The 22,931-nt window shown below is 43.7% G+C and overlaps 1 protein-coding gene across 1 annotated transcript in view; it reads right to left on the bottom strand.

Moving 5' to 3' along the window:
• LOC147708656 (uncharacterized) overlaps positions 1-22,931 on the bottom strand; it is a 223,889-nt gene that overhangs the window by 168,320 nt on the left and 32,638 nt on the right. Inside the window, exons 9-10 of the mRNA XM_086925380.1 lie at positions 14,553-14,642; positions 10,022-10,111 (exon numbers count right to left, since the gene is read on the bottom strand). Of these exons, the coding sequence (XP_086781506.1) occupies positions 10,022-10,111; positions 14,553-14,642 (180 nt within the window). The remainder of the gene's footprint in view (positions 1-10,021; positions 10,112-14,552; positions 14,643-22,931) is intronic.

Below are 22,931 nucleotides of genomic sequence, written 5' to 3' on the forward strand. Positions count from 1 at the left end.
ATCAATACCATATATGAAAAAATAGTGGCTGCCAATAATAGTGCGAATGGCACTAACAGGATCATACTTCCAAACCTGCCTAAAGATAAAAACAGTGCAAGTCCCATATCACACTTTCCCCTCATTGAAAGTGCTGATCTCCCTCATCTTATTACTCACATCAAATCAGGGTCTCCAAACGACCTCCTTCCTGCTAAGATGGTTCCCCCCCTGATCCCTCTCCTGGGCCCCTTCATACAGAATGTCATTAACACATCTCTTACAAAAGGACAAGTCCCAGCAGACTGGAAGAGGGCGGTGGTAAACCCAATACGCAAGAAAGCTGCTTCCCCATGGACCGACCTTTCTAACCTGCGTCCTATTTCACTCTTACCATACATCAGTAAGATAGCCGAGAAGCATGTGAACACCTACTTGTCACAACATCTAGAAGCGACGGAGGGCCTGGACTACTCCCAATCTGGTTTCAGGCCAAACCACAGCACCGAATCTGCCCTCCAAACAGTGACCAATAACATCAGAATGGCACTGGATGGGGGCAACTCTATGATTCTGGTGCTGCTGGATCTCTCCGCCGCTTTCGATACGGTGTCTCACAAAGTACTTCTTGAGCGACTAAAAGACGTAGGTCTGGAGGGTATGGCACTGGCATGGATGGAAAGCTTTCTGTCAGGACGCTCTCAAGAGGTTAGGCTGGGCTCCCACAAATCCATCCACAGGGAGCTCAATAAGGGAGTGCCACAGGGCTCCTGCTTAAGCCCTACACTTTTCAACGTGTATGTGGCCCCCCTAGCCAACCTAGCAAGAACATTTGGGTTTACACCAGTGTCGTACGCTGACGACACCCAACTCCTCTTTCCCTTTAAAGAACTGACACCTGCGATAAAAAAATCTTTCGCAGAGGGAATGAGAGCAATATCTGCTTGGATGTCAGCAAACTGTCTCCAATGCAATATAGGAAAAACGGAGGTCATGCTGTTTGGACAAGCAGTAACACATTGGACACCGGATTGGTGGCCCCTGGAATTAGGTCCTGTTCCTAGTCCCAAAAACACAGTGAGAAACCTAGGAGTGTTATTAGACCAAACACTTACCTACAAGGACCACGTAAACCAGGTGGCGAGCACCTGCTTCCGAGCCATCGGAATGCTAAGGAGAGTGTTTCCCTACCTGCCAGACTGCCATAGAAAAACACTAGTGCAGGCATTAGTTATTAGCAGAGTGGATTACTGCAATGGCCTTCTTTTGGGAGCAAATGAAGGGCAGCTCAAAAAACTGCAGGTAATCCAAAACACGGCAGCAAGGATTGTCCTCAACGCCCCCCCCAGGACTCCCTCCCTCCCACTGCTGACTAAACTCCATTGGTTACCAGTGAGGAAGCGAGTGCACTTCAAGACCTTATGCACAATCCACAAAAGTGTGATAGGCAAAGGCCCTAAATATCTGACCAACATCTTCCTGCCTTACGCCCCTGGGCGAACCCTGCGCTCTGGTAGCCAGCAGCTTCTGCAGGTGCCTAGAATAAAAAGGGCCAGACAAGGAGGGCGAGCCCTGGCTTATCTTGGACCAAAGCTTTGGAACTCCCTACCCCTTGAGATGAGATCATTGACCAACCATCTGACCTTTCGAAAGGTCCTAAAAACACACTTATTCCCCAGTAACTGATCCCCCTCTCTCAAAACGCACCATACAACTCTTCACTACCATCCAAGGCTATTCTCACTGGCAAAGCGCGGAGATACCCCTCCGGGGGTCTAGTCTTGCGCTATAGAAGAATATAAAATAAAATAAAATAAATGATATAGGATCTGGGGAGGTGCTGGCCCTCTCCATTCCCATGCAGGTCCAAGATGGCCTGGTTAAGCCTACCAATTTGTACCTGGTTGGTCCCTTGATCCTGATCTGAATCTTCATTAGCATCTGATTCAGGTTCCTCCTCTATCTCTGGGGTGTTCTCAGTATCTGGGGGGTTCACTCCATCTCCTGTATCTAAGGGAGCTGCACTCGCCTTCTCTAGATCATCCTTCTCCAGGATGGCTATCAGGATGGGAATGGTAGGGTTGTGACCCTTTCTCAGTCCCCTTGAAGTGCACAAGGCACTCACGTCCTTATGGCTGAGGTTGTCATAGCTGGAAGGTGCCTTGGTAAGGTCAACCAACACAGGCAGAGAGCTGGAAGCTTCACCTGTGCCAGACATGACTGCTAGTGAGGTGTAAGTGGTGCACTTACCTACACTAAGTGTTTTCCTACTGTACCTTGCTAGTGAGTTGTAGGCAGGGTGTGCTAAGCTCTTTGATCTACAACTACTAAGTTCAGTAGAACTTAAATATATAAGCTTTGTTTATATGTACCTAGGTACTTAATGTGATCTTTCAATTTGATAAAAAGATTGCAATGGTAAAACAACAGCAAGCTCAAATCTGCACCGCTGCACACCAATGTGAGCAGTTGGCCTGATGTATGATGTCTCCAATTCTGGGGGCACCTTGTATTAGTCCAAACAATCCCTTATGGTGGTGGTTGTAAGCCAACCTTATAGACAAGCTATCCTAGGGGTAGCATGGACTAAGCAGCATTATAGGCTTAACTCAAGAGGGCATGTGAAGCTAGCTGTTTTACCATATGCAATCCTGTAATATCAAATGAAAGGACACCACACAAGTTATATATTTTAAAAATATATGTATTTATTCTCAGAATATTCCTCAGTACTCTTTATGAGTAAAGAAGAACAAGCGTTTAAACAAAAGCACAGTAAAACATATGAAAGTTGCGCAATTAAGGATGAGGCCGGGTGGCCACTCAAACCATATATCAAAATAGTGGTATAAGTACCCCTTTACGAACAGTGGTCAGGCCTAGGGCCTGGGGAATCGCGGGGACTACTCAGGACTATCAGTGATGAAGTCGGGAGAAGCCCGCGGGACTCGGGTGCAGCGCTAAAAGCACACGCATGCACCACCAATGCACAGTCAATGGTGCGTAAAAGTTATAAAGTTACTGTTTTAGGAGTCTTCCGACTGGACTAGGATTACCAAACTTTAGACTAAGACACTAGAGGTGTGTACCAGTGTAAGAACACCGGCGTTCATAAGTTACCTCACCCACAGGAAGCGGGTGCATAGGTGCCAAAGAGTGTCGAGTTTCGTCACGCAGTTCGATGGTGCCTGGAGATGAAGATGCTGCAGGCGTCCAGGAGGGAAGTGTCCGGTGTGATCCAAGGGTGGATCGAAGATGTAGAGTACCTGAAAGCAGAGGGGACAGAGTCTGGGTCACTAGCCAGTGACCAGGAAGGAACCAGGAAGGAACCAGGCGATGTTGGGCGCAATCAGGTGGTTGTTGAGAAGCTTGTCTCCGCTGCCACGTGGACTCTGGGGCACCGAGGATGTCCTGGAGTGGATCACGAGCTGGGCCACAAAGGCTCTCGCTGTCGGCGGTGTCGGCTTCCAGATTGGAGCTAACAAGCCTCGGCAAAGGTAACCCACGCAGGATTCAAAGATCGCTTCTTACTCGGACCAGCAAGGTCTGAGCAGGCGCTCCTTTTCAGGAGAGCGAGGGCCAGTATGGAGCAACCAGACTAGCAGTGTAAATTCAAAGGTTCGTTGGTACTGGGGCCACAAGCCAACGGGCAAGTGACCTGACCAACGCGTTGAGCAGGAAAATGCAGAAGGGCCCCACGCAGCACTCGGAGAGTGTGGAGGGGTCAGCTTTGATGCAAGAGCTGTTCTGTTTGTCAGAACTGAGGACTTGATCCTGTCCTCAGTTCTGACAAACAGATTAAATTGTTAGGAACTACAAGCCTGCTAACACTGCTACCGAGAGGTCGTTGTGTTCTTTTTTTTTTTTTTTTTTTTTTGGAGATCCATCAATAGACTCCTTATTGGTCAAATTTAACAATTTTCTGATTATGTCATGTCAAAATATATGGTTATATATCGTTTTTCCCCTTCTTTTGTGAAATATTGTCACATGTTTTTTTGTACACTGTAAATTTCACTAGTAGTATGTTTTCACAATTCACGTTGTATGTTGCGTTAAATTATTGTGTTTTGATGCACTGTTTGATTTAAGTTTCTTGTCGTACGCTTGTGGTGAGTACGTTCAAGACACTGTGATTTCTCTAGACCGAAGTGAGAGCAAACTTACTGGACCAACAAGCCCAAGCTAGCAGAAATACTTCAGAGGAGGGGTCTCCAGCTGTCCTGCCCTCCCTTGATCTCCCTCCTGAGTCTCTACCATATGTTGTGGTCCTTGCTGGGGTTCCTCCTTTAAGCCAGGGAAAAAGTGAGGATCATTTTGAATTAAAAAACAAATGTATACAATGGCTTATCTCCAACAGGCCTCTCCCCCCTAATTTCTCTAGAGAAATATTGTGTGTTAGAAGAGTAGACTGGATTGGGACTGGACCAAAAACTATTGCGGGAAACTGTGTTGTGATTAACTTTAGGAACACACGCTCTGTAGAATACATCTGCAGCAGGTCGCCATCCTGGTCTAACACCCAAATTTTCCCCCTACACTTGTCATATTTCTATCCCACTCCCCAGCGATGAACTGGACAGAATAGAGGTATGCGACAAGAGGGGGGCCAGAACATCTTACCACCCAGAATCCAACAGGGAAGAACATCCTGGGAGGGCTGTCAGACGGATATTCCCTTACTTTCACTATTCCCTCAACGAAATAGGTTTATCATGTTGGAACAGGTCGACTGACGCCATGTGAGGCAGAGTCCCTTACCCCAAATACGTAGCAGTCTGGGCATCCAAACAGCGATATTGGTGGGTAATGGTGACAGTAGTATCCCTGAGAACCTAACAACATATAACAACATCACAGAGGGTGGGATGGAATAGGAGGCAGATACTATGCATGTGGGGGTCTGTCCTTCCTCCGAGGAAATGCTAAGAGGTGAGGCAAGGGAAAAGACACCAGACCTCAAGGTCTTATTGTGTAGTTCTGGGCCTGACCAAAGTAAGGGTGAACCATCAATTAACATCAGGCCAGTTGATAGAGGTATACAAATATTGTCCTGGAGTGTGGCCGGGATGAAAAAGAAACTGGCTTTACCTGAATTGGGCTCTTTTATGGCAATGCATGACATTTGCCTGATGCATGAAACATGGGCACTGGAGGAGAGTGTAAGGGCCGGCTTTGCCACTTTTGATATCCTGGCGACAACTAGGGGTAGGGGAGACCCTCGGGTGGCCTGTCAATATGGGTGGGTACGCATTTGGGTGTCCAGGCAGTTCAAATATCAACTAACTCGCATGATGTCCAATGCGTTCTTTTAACACCTCAAGATAGGCCCCAGGTGGCCATATTAAACATCTATTCAAGACCTCTTAAGAGTGGTCAAGAATCCGATACTATTGAAACATTAAAGCAGGTTATACATTCACTCAACCCTTTAGTCGCCCTAATAGTTGGAGGCGACTTCAACTGCCAGTTTGAGCCCCTCGTGATTTCAGATATGGGAGAGCTGGATGATGAGGACCGGTTCTGGCATGTTCCCGGTCCACAGATCCCTACTGTCAGAGCATGGACCCCATTGGTCCTTCAAATTAAGTCTTTCTCCCCCTCAACGTCTCTGCGGGCGTGTAATGGGAGATTGGAGCCCGACAGACCGGGATCAGTCTCTTTTAACAGACTGGGGCAAACTTCTATCATCGACTATATAATGATAGAAGCCAGACATTGGGATAAATTGTTGGAATTAGGGTCTACCCACGACAAGATAGTGACCACAATGCCCTTGTCTTAACACTCAAACCTGGGAGTTTTGGGCTAACAAACCCTGCTCCTGATTCTAACGGTCCGCTGTTGCCACAGGCGGAGGGTAAATGGCCCTACCTCCAGGACTCCCCCATGAAACTCGCTGAAATATACCAGATAGCAATACCGCTGCTAACAGATATGGGGGATATAGGCATTGACAATTTGGATCTAGACTCCCAGGGTAGAGCTGTGGAAATTCACAAACGGCTGGCTGTCAGGCTTGTGGATGTGTTTAGTCCTGTGGGAAGGGAAAAATCCTACCAGGCCAGGACACATCCCTGGTATGACGCCTGTAGGAAAGCAAAAAACGATTTGCTTTCTGCAATAAATAATAAAGATAGAATTAACATTAAGAAATTCCGCCTGGACTATAAAAAGGCCATTATCAGGGGAAAGAAGCAATGGGAGGAGAACAGATAGGAGGAGCTTAGATCTGCACTCTCACGAAAGGACTCCAAGTCGCTTTGGACTATTGTGAGTTCTGGTGTTAGCGGGGGAGGAATGGCTACAACCCCGAATATAGCACCACGCAGTGTGGGAAGCGCACTTCGGTGCGCTATATGCCAATTCGGGCGAAGAGACCATACTGCCTCCCAATCCCGATCCTCTCCAGGAGCATACACCGGTGGGGACGGAAGATTTGGTCTTAAGGGAAACTGTGGCATGTCCCCTGTTGGCCGTCCCGGGGCCCAGCCACGAGTATCGATTGGTGGGGTCCTTGGATGGTGATCGGAGGCAGGATTCCCAGCTTGTTGGGGACGTGTATCATCTAGAACGACCTGAAGAAATTACTCTGAAGGAGGTTGAGTGTGCAATAGCAAGACTATTACCTAACAAGGCCCCCGGCCTAAATAAAATCCCCGGGGATTTATTCCTATCCCAAGTCAAAATATGAGCACCGTATCTGGTGGATTTGTATAATGCAATTCTTAGGGGTATTGACCCGCCAGATACTTGGCTTGGAGCAGAGATCGGCCCTATCTTTAAGAAAGGCTGCCCATTAACCCCATCAAACTATAGGCCTATTAGTCTCATAGACACCGCACAGAAAGTAATGGGCAGGATCATCCTAGATAGGATCCAGGGGTGGATGGAAGAAAATTAGATACTGACCACACTCCAGGCCGGGTTTAGGACGGGTATTTCAACTTTGGATCAAATATTTCGGCTGCAGGTCTTATTTCGGAAAACGGTGAAAGTGGAAGGTGGCAGCCTCTATCTCATCTTTGTTGACCTGCGGGCCGCTTTCGACCTAGTTCCAAGGGAAAAATTATGGAAAGTCTTAGCAGAACTGGGTCTCCCATCCTATCTATTGAACATCCTAATTAGGCTTCACACTAGAAACTATGCCCAAGTTAGGTGTGGGAGGCACGGAGATCTCTCGGCACGTTTCCCTGTTTCGAAGGGTGTACGCCAGGGGGGCGTCTTGGCGCCAACGTTATTTTGTCTTTACATCAATGGCCTTGTGGACCATTTAATTGGTGTAATTGACAATGACGCCCTTAGGCTGACACCTTGTTGCTATCTAAAACATCATCAGGCATCCAGCGCACCCTGGACGGCTTTGCAGCATTCTGTGCTTCACGGGGATTGGAGATAAACTTGGACAAAACCAAGTTTATGATTTTCAATCCCCCAAAGCAGACCCGGCCAAACCCCATTCTCAATGGTTCTGCCTCAGAAAGAGTTAAGACTTTTGTCTATCTGGGCATTACCTTGAAAGAAAATGTTAACTGGGGTTCCCAAATTTCCAAATCAGCTCTTAAGTTATCCCAAGTAATGAGGGGCATTAGCAAAGTCCACAGATTTTCGGATTTCAAGCCGGCAGCCCCGGTCATTGAAATATATCGACTCCAGGCTAGAATGGCCTCGACGTATGGTGCAGAACTTTGGGGCCATAAACATACATCTAATCTCCTGAGGATCGAGCAGGGCTTCATGAGGAGCCTTTTGGGCTAGCCACCAAGCACACCACTCATTCCTCTACAACTTGACCTGTGGCTGGAATCAATAGAAGAACTAGTAGCAGCACGGCCCATGCTCTACTGGAAGAGACTTTGGTCAGTGCCTGAACTGGCTCCATACAGAGGAATTTTTAGAGGTCTGGGCTCTTCTAAAAGGCAAGAACATTCCGTGGCTGCACCACATTGTAGTGTAGTTCCTATATTCCCAATAGGCTCTGCACATTGGAATAACATAAACAGCAGTGTAGACGTAGGACTGAGGTCATCTAGGTCTCTACTGACTATGTTAGACTTAATTAGTTTTGCCAGCTAGCTCAAAGGTCACTAGAAACCTTCTCAAATGAATATGGAGGGGTTAACTTCCCTGATTTAGACAAGAAGGGATTAGCTTCTGACAACCATATAACATGACAACTTTGCTCCCTCAGAATAAAGAGTATATCTCCAGAGTCGTGTGAAAACAATAGACCACTATTTCACTCAGTCAATCGTGCATGCTTAATTTCACCAGATTGCAGAGAAATAGAGAGACGGGCATTTTCAATAAAAGGTGTTATTTTATTGAGCAGTCTTCTTTCTCATGCAAGAGAAATGAATTGCCACAATTGCAATACTTATCATAAAGTAAAGTACGTACAGTAAAAGTAGTATTATGAAATAATACTGTAAAAGCATTTATATAGTTTCTTAGCCATATGATACTTTAAAATGGATAAAATATATACATACATAAAAACATTGACTAACAAACTCAACTGGTGCTTTTAAGATACGCCTACCCCGGTGTACCTGACCTAAGCCTAATACGTGGGAAGGAGTAATTAAGTTGCAGTTTTGAGTTAAGTTAGGTTTTTTGCCAAGAATCTGAATCAAGAATTCTCTCTAAGGTTTTAATCAGCTCCGTACCTTGGTTATAGAATGAAGGAGGTCTTGTATCTCGTTTCTCAGGACTCGATCTCCCAGCAACCCGCGAGGGTGACTTGGGAACACCGGAGCTGGATTTTCTCGGCTGGAGAAAAAGACAGCGTCTCTCTCAGTGCGTCAAAGGGAGGGGCGGTTTCCTTCGGCTCTCGCAACAGCTGGGCTCCCGGGCAAGTAGAACGTCGCTCTGCTCCCAACCACTGTGTGTTTGCTTCAGGCAACGTTGGTATATTTATACCTGAAAGGTCCCTGGTTTGACGTAAGGTTGGACATAAGACGTCACTAAGAACTAACAGTTCTTTCTTGACTCCAGGAGTTCTTGTGCAAATCAAAACAAAAGCAGGGGGTTTTCCCGGGCTGCTGGAGGCTTAGTTTGTTTAAAGAACGCGTTGCACTTTCTAGGAGTCTATGGGAGTAGCCTTGCCGTATTTGGACTGCATAGGTTATTTTACTGATTCTTATGCCTTTATAAGGATATTATTTGTTATAACCACATAAGGTCATGAATCGGGAATATCGAATTAGGGTCCTAGATAGAAACACAACAACATCAAGACTCTTAGCATCCAGATTGGTCTGTCTGAGCTCTGGGAGACCCCGGAGGTGTGTTGCCCGGGGATATCCAAATTGGAACTTAAAAGTCAGCTGAGGCAGCAGAACTCATTAGCCTTACAGAGATTAGGTTCCCTAGGAAGACTGTCAGCAGAGTTCCTCCTGGTGAAAACTGAATTGCGAGCGGAGGAATTCTTAGATGTAATCTATCCACCCCTTGTGAGGAAGCTTTACATCCAGTTAAGGCATGGCAGTCTACCACTCAGAGCATTCACCTGTAAATGGGCAAAATCAGAAAATATAGCCTGCCCGGCATGTAACTATAAGTGCGAAGATGTTTGCCATGTTATGTTTTTTTGCCCTGCATATGAAACTATAAGGAAATGCTGGCTGATTCCGTTATGTAGGAATCCAGGGTTCAGGTATTGTATTCAGGCATGTAGGGTCTTAACGTATGATATTCACCCCCTTCCCCCCCATAGTTTTTGCTGTATCTCGTTTTCTGTTTGGCATGTGGCGTAGAAGTGTTTAATTGTGTCCAATTATGAATTTTAAACTTTCAGGTCTTGATAACTATCTAGTTTAATCTATTTTTAATATTGACCTGTCTTCTATTTATTGTTTTATTGACTTGTGGTCTTTTGTATGTATTTTACTTGCACATTTATGGTCTTTGACCGAAATAAAGTTATCTACAAAAAAAAAAAGACTCATTGTAAGAGAACTGCAAATAACATTCAAGGATGGCTACTGAAAGGCTCAGATACACAGATCCTTTATATCCATTAAAATACCCTTACTCTTACCAATCTTCTCCCAGCAATATGGTGTGTGGGGTTGTATAACAGTGAGAAGCTTCTCTGTCTCATGGTGGTTCCAGAAGGCAATACAGGAAGCTGACAAGAAGACAAAAAGGATTTCAGACAAGATCAAGGCCAAGCCCAGCCTTTAGTAATGAGACCCACACTTCCTTTATGCCCACAAATAAACACCCTTAACTTTAATTGTCAGAATATAACAATTTTAATATTGTGCTACCATAATATTGTAGAAAAACTATTAACTAAAATATTGATAATTAAGTATATAAAATTAAATTTAGATGACTTATTATTATTCTAACACCTACACTGCTTTAAGATGTAGATATCACTACGGTACCTATACACGGAGTTATGTTCATATGGCACTTCTTTGTACAGGCCTGACCCTAGAAAGTGCTCTCATCTCTTCGGTATTTGGACAAAATATCGGAAACACAAATATTGTGGGACATCATGTCAAAAATATAGAGGACAAGAATATCATGTATGTCAGTTTCTAGGGGTAAGTAAAGTTTTGCTACATATAACTCCTCATATATGTACCTTGACGATATATCTATAAATCTTCAAGGTACGTAGAACTGGAGTTAAGAATAGTAAATTTACATTTACCTAGTTGCACTTACCTACTCGATATTCTTGTCCTCGATATTTTTGACACAATAGTCTGTCCACACTCTATTTGTGTTTCTGATTTTGTAACTAATCAATCTCTTCAAATGTTCTTCCTGAAGTGACTTCTAATAGGAAGACTATCTTGTAAAATATGCATTGTAAACATTCCTCTATGTAAAGGATGGAGCAGTGGCTTTTGCTTCCTTGCTGAAAGAATATTTGAAGTTTATAAACTTTTGAAATACTCAACAAGACCCTCCAGGATTTTGCGTTTTGCAAAAAAGTCGCAAAATCTGCAGTTTTGTAAAAAGGCTGTTCATTTTACCAAACTGCCCATTACATTTGGGGAATGTGATCTGATGTTTTTTTTGAGTGAAGAGGCTGACAAAAGGTTGTGAAAACATAATTGAAAGGGTCATGAAAACATAACTTACAGATACTTTTCGTCTCTCAATTCCCAACTTTCTGGAAACTAGGACATCATGTGGCTAGGGATGGTAATTGTTTTCAAAATATCTCCATTATAAAGTTCAAAGGTGAACAGTAGGTCGTACTTTTTTAAAGAGAAAGGAATCAAAACGAAGGGAAAGTTAAATGAGTACGCGTCTCTGGAAGAGAGTTAATGTGCTAGAAGTCAGGAAGTGGAGATTAAAGGCTCCAGGAGTTATTTGAGTGTCTTCTGGACAATATACACTCCTCATTTAGTGGCCATAGCGAGTGAGGTTTATTTGGTTGGCCCACCACTGAGCTAAGCATCATTAGTGTTGTGAGATTTGCATGAACCTGTGTGGAGTAATTTCTCTAAGAGATCAGTTTTTTGTAGGTGTAGACATCATAAGTGTACTCCCACGTTCATTCATTCTCAGCCACAGCCATGGCCAAAACTCAGGCCCCGACGGCCCATGCGGTGCAGGAGGCCCCAGGCCTTCTGCCTTCCTCCATTCAGCCAAAGAGCAATTAATATTGGTGAGATAAGGGAGACTCAGGGGCCCTTCATCACATTCTGCAGGGGGGTGCACCTGCTATTTTCTTTGGGGCTGGCCGCAGGCTGGACACTGCTTCACTACTGCTTCTGGCCAGGCCTGGCTCCGCTGAGTGACTGCATCCTGGTTGGGGGCTGTATTCCGGGCCGGGCTTTGCTCTGCTCTCCAACTGGCTGGGCCTGGCTCCGCCAAACACTCTGACTACACCTCCCAGCAATCTCGCAAAATGCCAGTACCGAGCGCCAGGAGGCGTATAAAGGAGAATTTGGGGCCGAGTTCCCTGTGTACCTGCTATTTTCTTTGGAGCTGAGCCGCGGGCTGGACATTGCTTCACTACTGCTTCTGGCCGGGCCTGGCTCCGCCGAGTCCCCTGTGCATTGTATTCTGCTTGGGGATTGTGCTCTGGGCTGGGTCTCGCTCCGCTGCTTCCCTGGCCGGGCTGGGCTCTGCCGAGTGACTGCATCCTGGTTGGGGGCTGTTTTCCGGGCCGGGCTTTGCTCCGCTCTCCAACTGGCCGGGCCTGGCTCCGCCAAACACTCTGACTACACCTCCCAGCAATCTCAAAAAACGGCAGTACCAAGTCCCAGGAGGCGTATAAAGGAGAATTTGGATCCTCGTCACGGGAGACGCGCGTGGGACGCGCCGGGAGAAGCCCAGGATAAGGCCGGGGTATCATCTAGAACGGCCTGAAGAAATTACTCTGAAGGAGTTTGAGTCTGCAATAGCAAGACTATTACCTAACAAGGCCCCCGGCCTAGATAAAATCCCCGGGGATTTATTCCGATCCCAACCCAAAATATGGGCACCGTATCTGGTGGTTTTGTTTAATGCAATTCTTAGGGGGATTGACCCACCAGATACTTGGCTTGGAGCCGAGATCGTCCCTATCTTTAAGAAAGGCTGCCCATTAACCCCATCAAACTATAGGCCTATTAGTCTCATAGACACCGCACAGAAACTAATGGGCAGGATCATCCTAGATAGGATCCAGGGGTGGATGGAAGAAAATGAGATACTGACCACACTCCAGGCCGGGTTTAGGACGGGTATTTCAATTTTGGATCAAATATTTCGGCTGCAGGTCTTATTTTGGAAAACGGTGAGAGTGGAGGGTGGCAGCCTCTATCTCATCTTTGTTGACCTGCGGGCCGCTTTCGACCTAGTTCCAAGGGAAAAATTATGGAAAGTCTTAGCAGAACTCCCATCCTATCTATTGAACATCCTAATTTGGCTTCACACTAGAAACTATGCCCAAGTTTGGTGCGGGAGGCACGGGGATCTCTCAGCACGTTTCCCCATTTCGAAGGGTGTACGCCAGGGGTGCGTCTTGGCGCCAACGTTATTTTATCTTTACATCAATGGCCTTGTGGACCATTTAATTGGTGTAATTGACAATGACGCCCCTAGGCTGGCCACCGGGCGGGTGCCCGCTCTGATGTTTGCGGATGACACCTTGTTGCTATCTAAAACATCATCGGGCATCCAGCGCACCCTGGCCGGCTTCGCAGCATTCTGTGCTTCACAAGGATTGGAGATAAACTTGGACAAGACCAAGTTTATGATTTTCAATCCCCCAAAGCAGACCCGCCCGAACCCCATTCTCAATGGTTCTACCTTAGAAAGAGTTAAGACTTTTGTCTATCTGGGCATTACCTTGACGGAAAATTTTGACTCGGGTTCCCAAATTTCTAAATCAGCTCTTAGGTTATCCCAAGTAATGGGGGCATTAGCAAAGTCCACAGATTTTCGGATTGCAAGCCGGCAGCCCCGGTCATTGAAATATATCAACTCCAGGCTAGAATGGCCTCGACGTATGGTGCAGAACTTTGGTGCCATAAAAATACATCTAATCTCCTGAGGGTCGAGCGGGGCATTATGAGGAGCCTTTTGGGCTTGCCACCAAGCACACCACTCATTCCTCTGCGACTTGACCTGGAGCTGGAATCAATAGAAGAACTAGTAACAGCACGGCCCATGCTCTACTGGAAGAGACTTTGGTCAGTGCCTGAACTGGCTCCATATAGAGGAATTTTTAGAGGTCTGGGCTCTTCTAAAAGGCAAGAACAATCCGTGGCTGCACCATATCAAGACTCTTAGCATCCGGATTGGTCTGTCTGAGCTCTGGGATACCCCGGAGGTGTGTTGCCCGGGGATATCCAAATTGGAACTCAAAAGTCAGCTGAGGCAGCAGAACTCATTAGCCTTACAGAGATCAGGTTCCCTAGGAAGACTGTCAGCAGAGTTCCTTCTGGTGAAAACTGAATTGTGAGCGGAGGAATTCTTACATGTAATCTATCCACCCCTTGCGAGGAAGCTTTACATCCAGTTTAGGCATGGCAGTCTACCACTCAGAGCATTCACCTGTAAATAGGCAAAATCAGAAAATATAGCCTGCCCGGCATGTAACTATAAGTGCGAAGATGTTTGCCATGTTATGTTTTTTTGCCCTGCATATGAAACTATAAGGAAATGCTGGCTGATTCTGTTATGTAGAAATCCAGGGTTCAGATATTGTATTCAGGCATGTAGGGTCTTAACATATGATACTCACCCCCCCCCCGCCCCCCATTGTTTTTGCTGTATCTCGTTTTCTATTTGGCATGCGGCATAGAAGGAAAAGTTTTGGATAAATTCTTGTGTTTAATTGTGTCCAATTTTGAATTTTAAACATTCAGGTCTTGATAACTATCTAGTTTAATCTATTTTTAATATTGACCTGTCTTCTATTTATTGTTTTACTGACTTGTGCTCTTTTGTATGTATTTTACTTGCACTTTTATGGTCTTTGACCGAAATAAAGTTATCTAAAAAAAAAAGATTCAATGTAAGAGAACTGCAAATAACATTCAAGGATGGCTACTGAAAGGCTCAGATACACAGCTCCTTTATATCCATTAAAATACCCTTACTCTTACCAATCTTCTCCCAGCAATATGATGTGTGGGGTTGTATAACAGTGAGAAGCTTCTCTGTCTCATGGTGGTTCCAGAAGGCAATACAGGAAGCTGACAAGAAGACAAAAAGGATGTCAGACAAGATCAAGGCCAAGCCCAGCCTTTAGTAATGAGACCCACACTTCCTCTATACCCACAAATAAACACCCTACACTTTGTTTGTCAGAATATAACAATTTTAATATTGCGCTACCATATTATTGTAGAAAAACTATTAACTAAAATATTGATAATTAAGTATATAAAATTTAATTTAGATGACTTATTATTATTCTAACACCTACACTCCTTTAAGATGTAGATATCACTACGGTACCTATACACAGAGTTATGTTCATATGGCACTTCTTTGTACAGGCCTGACCCTAGAAAGTGCTCGCATCTCTTTGATATTTGGACAAAATATCAGAAACACAAATATTGTGGGACAGAATATCATGTCAAAAATATAGAGGACAAGAATATCATGTATATCAGTTTCTAAGGGTAAGTAAAGTTTTGCTACATATAACTCCTCACATATGTACCTTGACGATATATCTATAAATCTTCAAGGTACGTAGATCTGGAGTTAAGAATAGTAAATTTACATTTACCTAGTTGCACTTACCTACTCGATATTCTTGTCCTCGATATTTTTGACAAAATAGTCTATCCACACTCTATTTGTGTTTCTGATTTTGTCACTAATCAATCTCTTCAAATCTTCTTCCTGAAGTGACCTCTAATAGGAAGACTATCTTGTAAAATATGCATTGTAAATATTCCTCTATGTAAAGGATGGAGCAGTGGCTTTTGCTTCCTTGCTGAAAGAATATTTGAAGTTTATAAACTTTTGAAATACTCAACAAGACCCTCCAGGATTTTGCGTTTCGCAAAAAAGACGCAAAATCTGCAGTTTTGTTAAAAGGCTGTTCTTTTTACAAAAGTGCCCACTACATTTGGGGAATGTGATCTGATGTTTTTTTTGAGTGAAGAGGCTGACAAAAGGTTGTGAAAACATAATTGAAAGGGTCGTGAAAACATAACTTACAGATATTTTCGTCTCTCAATTCCCAACTTTTTGGAAACTAGGACATCTTGTGGCCAGGGATGGTAATTGTTTTCAAAATATCTCCATTATAAAGTTCAAAGGTGAACAGTAGGTCCAACTTTTTTAAAGAGAAAGGAATTAAAACGAAGGTAAAGCGAAATGAGCACGCGTCTCTGGAAGAGAGTTAATGTGCTAGAAGTCAGGAAGTGGAGATTAAAGGCTCCAGGGGTGATTTGGGTGTCCTCTGAACAATTTAGAGTCCTCGTTTAGTGGCCATAGCGAGTGAGGTTTATTTGGTTGGCCACCACTGAGCTAAGCATTATAAGTGTTGTGAGATTTGCATGAACCTGTGTGGAGTAATTTCTCAAAGAGATCAGTTTTTTGTTGTGTGGACATCATAAGTGTACTCCCACGTTCATTCATTCTCAGCCACAGCCATGGCCAAAACTCAGGCCCCGACGGCCCATGCGGTGCAGGAGGCCCCAGTCCTTCTGCCTTCCTCCATTCAGCCAAAGAGCAATTAATATTGGTGGGATAAAGGAGACTCAGGGGCCCTTCATCACATTCTGCAGGGGGCCTTTCATTTTGCGTTATGCCTCTGACAGGTTATAACAAGGTTCAGTTAGTTGAATCTTACTCATCAGTTCGGTTCAAGGATATTCTATTCCTCCAACAGCATGGAACCAGTATGGGGAGATCTTTGTCCCCAGTGTAGCGGGCCTCTATGTACATCATCTCGAAACTCATAGAATCCTCAATCAAGCCAACCCCTTTCTTTCTCATAAGTTCTTTTCAAGGATATTCTATTCCGACAACAGCATGGAACCAGTATGGGGAGATCTTCGTCCCCAGTGTAGCGGGCCTCTATGTACATCATCTCGAAACTCATAGAATCCTCAATCAAGCAAACACCTTTCTTCAACATATCAAACTTTGGAAGAGCTATATTGATGACATTTTACTAATTTGGGAAGGCAACCCGACTACAGCCAAGGCTTTCCTATTATGGCTAAATGATCAAAAACTAAAACAGTATCTTTTAACAATGGAATGATTGGGCAACTCTGAAACTTAACAAATTGCAATATTTCTAGGGTGGTCTACCTAATTACTTGCCCTTTCAATTTGTACTACGTGGGCATGGCCACTCAAAAAGTGAGAAAAAGGATCTGCGAACACTGCAGAAACGTACGATGCCAACGGATTACTACAAAAATCTAATCACACTATCTTGAACTAAAACACACACCCAGTGATTTGAAATGGATAGTCCCGGAATGTATAAAAGACAGAGACATTCTGGAAAGGAGACTCCTCCAAAAGGAACAGAGATGGATGTTCAAACTCAATACAGACACCCGGCGCCTCAACAATAACATTTCATGGGGCCAATTCCTCTAGAAGTGTAGCTCAACTTTTTCCTCCCTAAGCTATTGGTGTACAATGAAGATACATAGAACCAAAGTAGAATTTTTTTTTTAAACACCTTACCCATAAGCTCATTTCTTCTTTGAGACCGTTGATGAAATATCCTCTATTTAGATCGATAAAGACTTTTTTTGTAACCTGGTAATAAGACTTTCACAAGGTTTTTTTGATTCAATTCTCTCTCCCTCACAACCCCCCCCCCCCGGACTGTCTCCCCAATCTTCCGCCCCCCTTTTTGTTTTGAAGATTTCTTTAATGCACAAAATCTCACTCCTTGACTATTTGTCCACTGAATCTTTTTCATGTTTTCACAATGCTGGTAGCCAATTATTTATCCCAAGATGGCCTGTTTTGTAGCTTTTGAGAATATAGAAAAGCGTATGAGCACTTAAGTTTTCCAACATGGATCTGATTCTGATCCAAAGTTGACGTGCAGTTTTAAAGTAACACGAGCGGTATAGTGTTCCGCAATTCAAACACGTATGTGGAAGTCCTCCGCTACCTGCCGGCACAAAAGACCCTTTCTGGAATGCACACCGGCAGGATGCGGTCCCTGGTGAGCCGATTCAGATGCAGTGGCAGAGGGTAGCCTTGACGAAGTGTAGCAGGTTAGCTCCCAGTTTGGGCACTAAAAGGATTTCTAATAGGACACTGCACAACAGGGATAACAGCTCGAACAGACCCAACCTCTTTTGTTTGGAAATACACGTTAAATGTTTCGATGACATTTTACCTCCTGTCTTGCAGGGTTTGACTACAGGCATCGTCCTCCCCAGTGGGATCATGACGCCAGAGAACGGCGTTTAAAATGTATGTTTTTTTCGCATGTTTTTTCAGTGTGTTCATCTTATTGTTAAGTATTTTCGTTAGTCATTTAGGCTAAAGGTTGTTCCGCACTACCTACAGTATAACCACTGATTTTTGTGCATTTTGGACGCACAAATACACCTGGGTGTTTCGTATATTCACTGCTTTGAACATTATTTTGTGTCTGCCACAGCTAATGTTTTGAAACTCTACCCTCTTTCTCGTTTTTATGGTAATGCAGTGACATTGACCTGGGAATAAAATCATATGTAGGTTGTGTGATTTGCCGGTTTTGTAACGTGATACGTTCCTATTAGGACATTTTTAGAGCTGTGGTACCAATAGGAACTAGGTTCCTTAGGTCCTGATGAAGAGCCAATAGGGGCAAGGCTCGAAACATGTTGACCAGATAAGCAAGAAATAGATTCATTGATATCCGTTTCCTTCTTTTTCTTTTCCCTTGATTTTAAATCTTACCGACTAGAGGTGGGAATAAAATAATGGTGCCCTACTAGTCAGGTGTTTTTAAATTTGTTTAGCACCTGCACTCTACTCCCCTCCCACAACATTGTTTTCATCATAAACAAAAACCAAAAAAGTGCTTCCTACGTATTCTGTCTGGTTGAAGCACGCCTCGATCCGCAGCGGATCGGGAAGATCCCCAAAGACGAAGCATGCCACCAAGGAGCAACCCTGGTGGGTGAGGGGTCTTTAAGAAAAACAGTGTTTTTCTCTTATTGTGGAGGGTATGTCCATCGTTATCCTTTCTGAATTTACTGGGTTCTTTGTTTTACTAAAATTGTATAATTAAGGACGGCAAATCTAGTTATTCCTCTTCCTCCCTCTCTACTTTTGATAGATTCCTTATTATCACATCTAAAATGGAGCAGAATTCAGTACTTACTGATTGCAATCTAGGGCCCACCACCCATGGGGCAAACAACGGGCCAAGGGGGGGTATTATTATATGCAGAATAACAAAATAAGGTGCTGCAAAATGTGCAAAACAATTTCCATGATTGTGCCACAAAATTTGCCAATTCATGCCCGAATATCTTGGAAGGGTTGGCCCACCTAAGGCATATGATGGATGACTAACCAAAGAACAATGTCCAGGTTTTAATCCCATAGGTTTCTAGTCTGTTTAGAGCACTATCTTATTTGCATGCAATAATAGCAATTCTCCATTTCAATCATGCCTAATATTGCTCTTGTTTTACTTGTCTTATACTTTTCACACTCTTCATGCCAGACAACTATAGTTCAAAGAACCGTGCCCCTGCGATGAGAGACAATAGAGTTAGAGACAACTTTTCCCCTTGTGTTTCATCAGCATGTTTTGATTATAGGGAGCAAAAAATGCATGTGGAACTGCTAGGATGGAAAATGTATGGCCAATTTAGGAGCAATTTACTCCATTGAACATTTTGCTCTCTTGATCTGTGCCACAATCCTTAACATATCACAACTTACTGGCACCGGTCGCATGATTGGATTGGAAATTAAAAGCTGCACTGGCAAATATTTTCAGACTAGCCCGGTTCCTCTCCTCTTCCTCTCTTTCCTTCCATCTCCATTTTTTTGTCTTCTCTTTACCCACCCACTCTAATTTCCCTCCAAAGTCTTTCCGTCTGTGCTCTTTCCATAACCTTTATCTCTTTTCCTTTTCCCTTTCTCTGCTTATGATCCTTCTATAAATGCTGAAATAGACCCTGAGGAGCTAGAGAGGGAAAGGCAACGTGACCTTTCTAAGACTGGTCTCCAGTGGCTCTATCTCCTGTGTGTGTGTATATATATATACATATACATATATATATATATACTTATATATATATGTGTGTGTGTGTGTGTGTGTATATAGGTACCTATACCTATACATATATCCACATATATAACCTGCTGTGGCATCTGGTGGCGTTAAATACCTCGGAATGATCGTTTTATTTACTGTTGGAGGAATATATATATATATTTCTGTAGTGTCATTTCCTTTTGTTGGTCCTACTTGAAAATGAAAGTTCCTTGAAATTCTTGATTGTTAGGCGCACACATTCTGCTACGAATTGGTAGGTCGAATAATTTTGTGTCTCAGCCGCCTAAGTCACTTTTTTTTATAGTTAAATATTTTTTCACCCATTAGACACTAGCACTTTAGTGGAAGTGGCATGTAGCAGCTTCTGTGCATTGTTCTCTATCTGGCAATTCAGATTTGAGGTTTGGTGGCCATATTGAATGCATTTGCACTTTACCTTTTTATGAACTCTGTTTTTAGCGTATCCTCTGTATATTTTTTCATTGAATGATGCACTTGCACTGTATTCTGGTGATAATTTGTTTGTACTGCTATTAACCTGTTATTGATAATTTCGCTTTTGTTAATCTCTGCGATCAGGCACTTGCCATCATGCGAGAATTCTTTTTGGCCACACTATCAAACTTAGATAGGAGCACTTTGCTTTCACTGCTGTTTTGCACTTTATCTTGTCTGTATTTTATACAACTTGTCATGATTGTTTGTACAGCTGCTACTATGACATTATGTTTATTTTTGCATTTCATCCTTTTTTTATGGGTGATTGTGCTTTTAAAACACTTTATAATGCAACACCTACTTTTGGCGCGTCATGTGACCAAGCTCCGCCTGTGGAGCGAAACGCGTCGAGGAGAGCACTGGCTCCGTGATTGCTAACATTAAAATCACCACTGCTAACACCACTGCTGACACGACTGACGGTGTGATGGCGCTTTATTAAAATAGCTGAATTCAAGGAGAAGAGGTCCGCGCCTGTTTGAGTACACGCCGATAGCGGCCAGGATTGCTCGGATATATTTATATATTTATATATATATATATATATATATATATATATATATATATATATATATCATCCCAAAAGCTCCGCGCTTTAAAGCAGCACTCCACCAGGGTGAGTTTAAACAAAACCTTTTATTTATTTCAAAAGCGGCATGGATGCACCAATAGTCCTCTCTAATCCCTGACGCGTTTCAATGCTAACGAGCATCTTCATCATAGGGCGGCAGTTAGTAAAACCTGGGGCGGACCTCTGCAATCATTTCCCATATGGCACTCACTTTCCAGTAAGTAAAGCGCCAGGAGCAGAGGACCCAATTCTTCTATTCTGGTATAGTCAGTATTTCACCAACCTTCTTTACTGCCGGTTTCTTTGCATATTTTCACATCCCTCTGGTGGGCCTCGGTTTAAACCATCCGCTTTGCTTCCTGACACCCTCGTGCTGTGGGGGCTGAAATTCAGTAACCAGCCCTGCAGACCTTGTCCAGTTTGAGTGGCGGTGCAAGCTTCCACGGCTGGAGAAGCCGTGTCAAACATCATCCCAAAAGCTCCGCGCTTTAAAGCAGCACTCCACCAGGGTGAGTTTAAACAAAACCTTTTATTTCAAAAGCGGCATGGATGCACCAATAGTCCTTCTCTCTAATCCCTATATATATATATATAGTGAGAGAGAGAGAGAGATTTCACTTGATAGTGTTGGACTCGGATGCGCTCTGTTTTCTGAGATCTGCTGCTCATCTTCAGTTAATAATTTTTCTTTTGAATTCTGTGTGAATTCTTGTGGCAGGGTCGCCGATAATGCTTTGCATATTGTATAATATTCCTTAGGAGTTTCCGCCTAATCTGATGTGTCCCAGATTTCCACTGTAGGATAATACATCCTTGCGCGGTTGCCCACAGACTCTAGTGAGATGCCTGTGCTACCACAAGATCTTGCCACCCATTTTTATCCCCACCGCCCGGCCTTCCTACATCACTCCTCCCACCCTCCTTCACACCCAGGGCTTTAAGTGGGCTGGGTCCTGCTAGTGCTCAGCACTGACAGTTCTTAAAAGCAAGTGCCAAGACAGGTCCCTATCGGGCTCTCCATTTTTACCCTCAGGGTGGAAGATAAAATAACTTAACTCTGCAATATTACTAGCCATCACTGCTTTTGATGTAACTTCAAGGAAACTAAGGGGCATATTATCAAGCCTGTGCGCTAAAATTATCGCCGCTTTATCGGCCGAAAACGGCCGATAAAGCGGCGATAATGGGCTTGATAATATGCTCTGTGGAATTCCAATCGAAGCCAATGTTAGATGTCTTCACATCTAACATGTGCTTCGATTGGAATTCCATAGAGCATATTATCAAGCCCATTATCGCCGCTTTATCGGCCGTTTTCGGCCGATAAAGCGGCGATAATTTTAGCGCACAGGCTTGATAATATGCCCCTAAGTTTTCAGTTGTATACAGCACAAACGTGGAGCGCTTTACATGAGTACCAGTTACATTACACAAGGACATATTCATTTGTTCAATCAGAGGATATTGTGCCGACGTCAGGCTCGAACCCACTTTCTCAGCTCTAAAGTCGGCAGTTCTAGACCTACGCCACAACCTCACCCACAAGATCAATAGCATTTTCAATATTATATACAAAAAAGTCATAGTTGTTGGTGATTTATCTTATGCAATTTACAACCATTGACAATGTCAATAGTCCTGGCTTGTTGTAGGTGTAATGCTACTTGTTTTGTTATATATCTGGATGAATGGACAGAACCAGCAAAATACCGGTGGGGCAGCACACTATGCTAGCACAGATTTGTAGCTTAAGTGTTTTAAGCCACGCCCTTAATTACGGCAATCACGCCCCCATGAGAAACCCCCCCAGCTTTTTCGTCCCACTTAAAGCCCTGTTCACACCTATTCTATCCTTTTCTTTCCTTCCCTCCTGTTCCCCTCAATAGTCCTCCCATATACCTCCTAGCCACATTTTACCTTAGTTTTGGGGCAAAGATACAGTTCTTTCTCCTCCACAATTGTTAATACTTTACTTATGTATGCTCAATCTGAATTTTTCATTGTTAAACACATGGGGCCTTTGCAATAAATACTTATATTTCGTTTGTGCTGTTCTGTCAACCTCAGGTCTTTGCTGTGTTCCATGCTCTCTGAATTTGACTTCTCTGTGTTTTTTAACTTAATTTTGCAGCCTAATTCAATTGTGGGAAACTAAATGCTTATCTGCATATCAATTTATCGGTTTTGGAT

Source organism: Lissotriton vulgaris, chromosome 6 (genome assembly GCF_964263255.1).
Source record: "Lissotriton vulgaris chromosome 6, aLisVul1.2, whole genome shotgun sequence".
In the NCBI taxonomy this organism is placed as follows: domain Eukaryota; kingdom Metazoa; phylum Chordata; class Amphibia; order Caudata; family Salamandridae; genus Lissotriton; species Lissotriton vulgaris.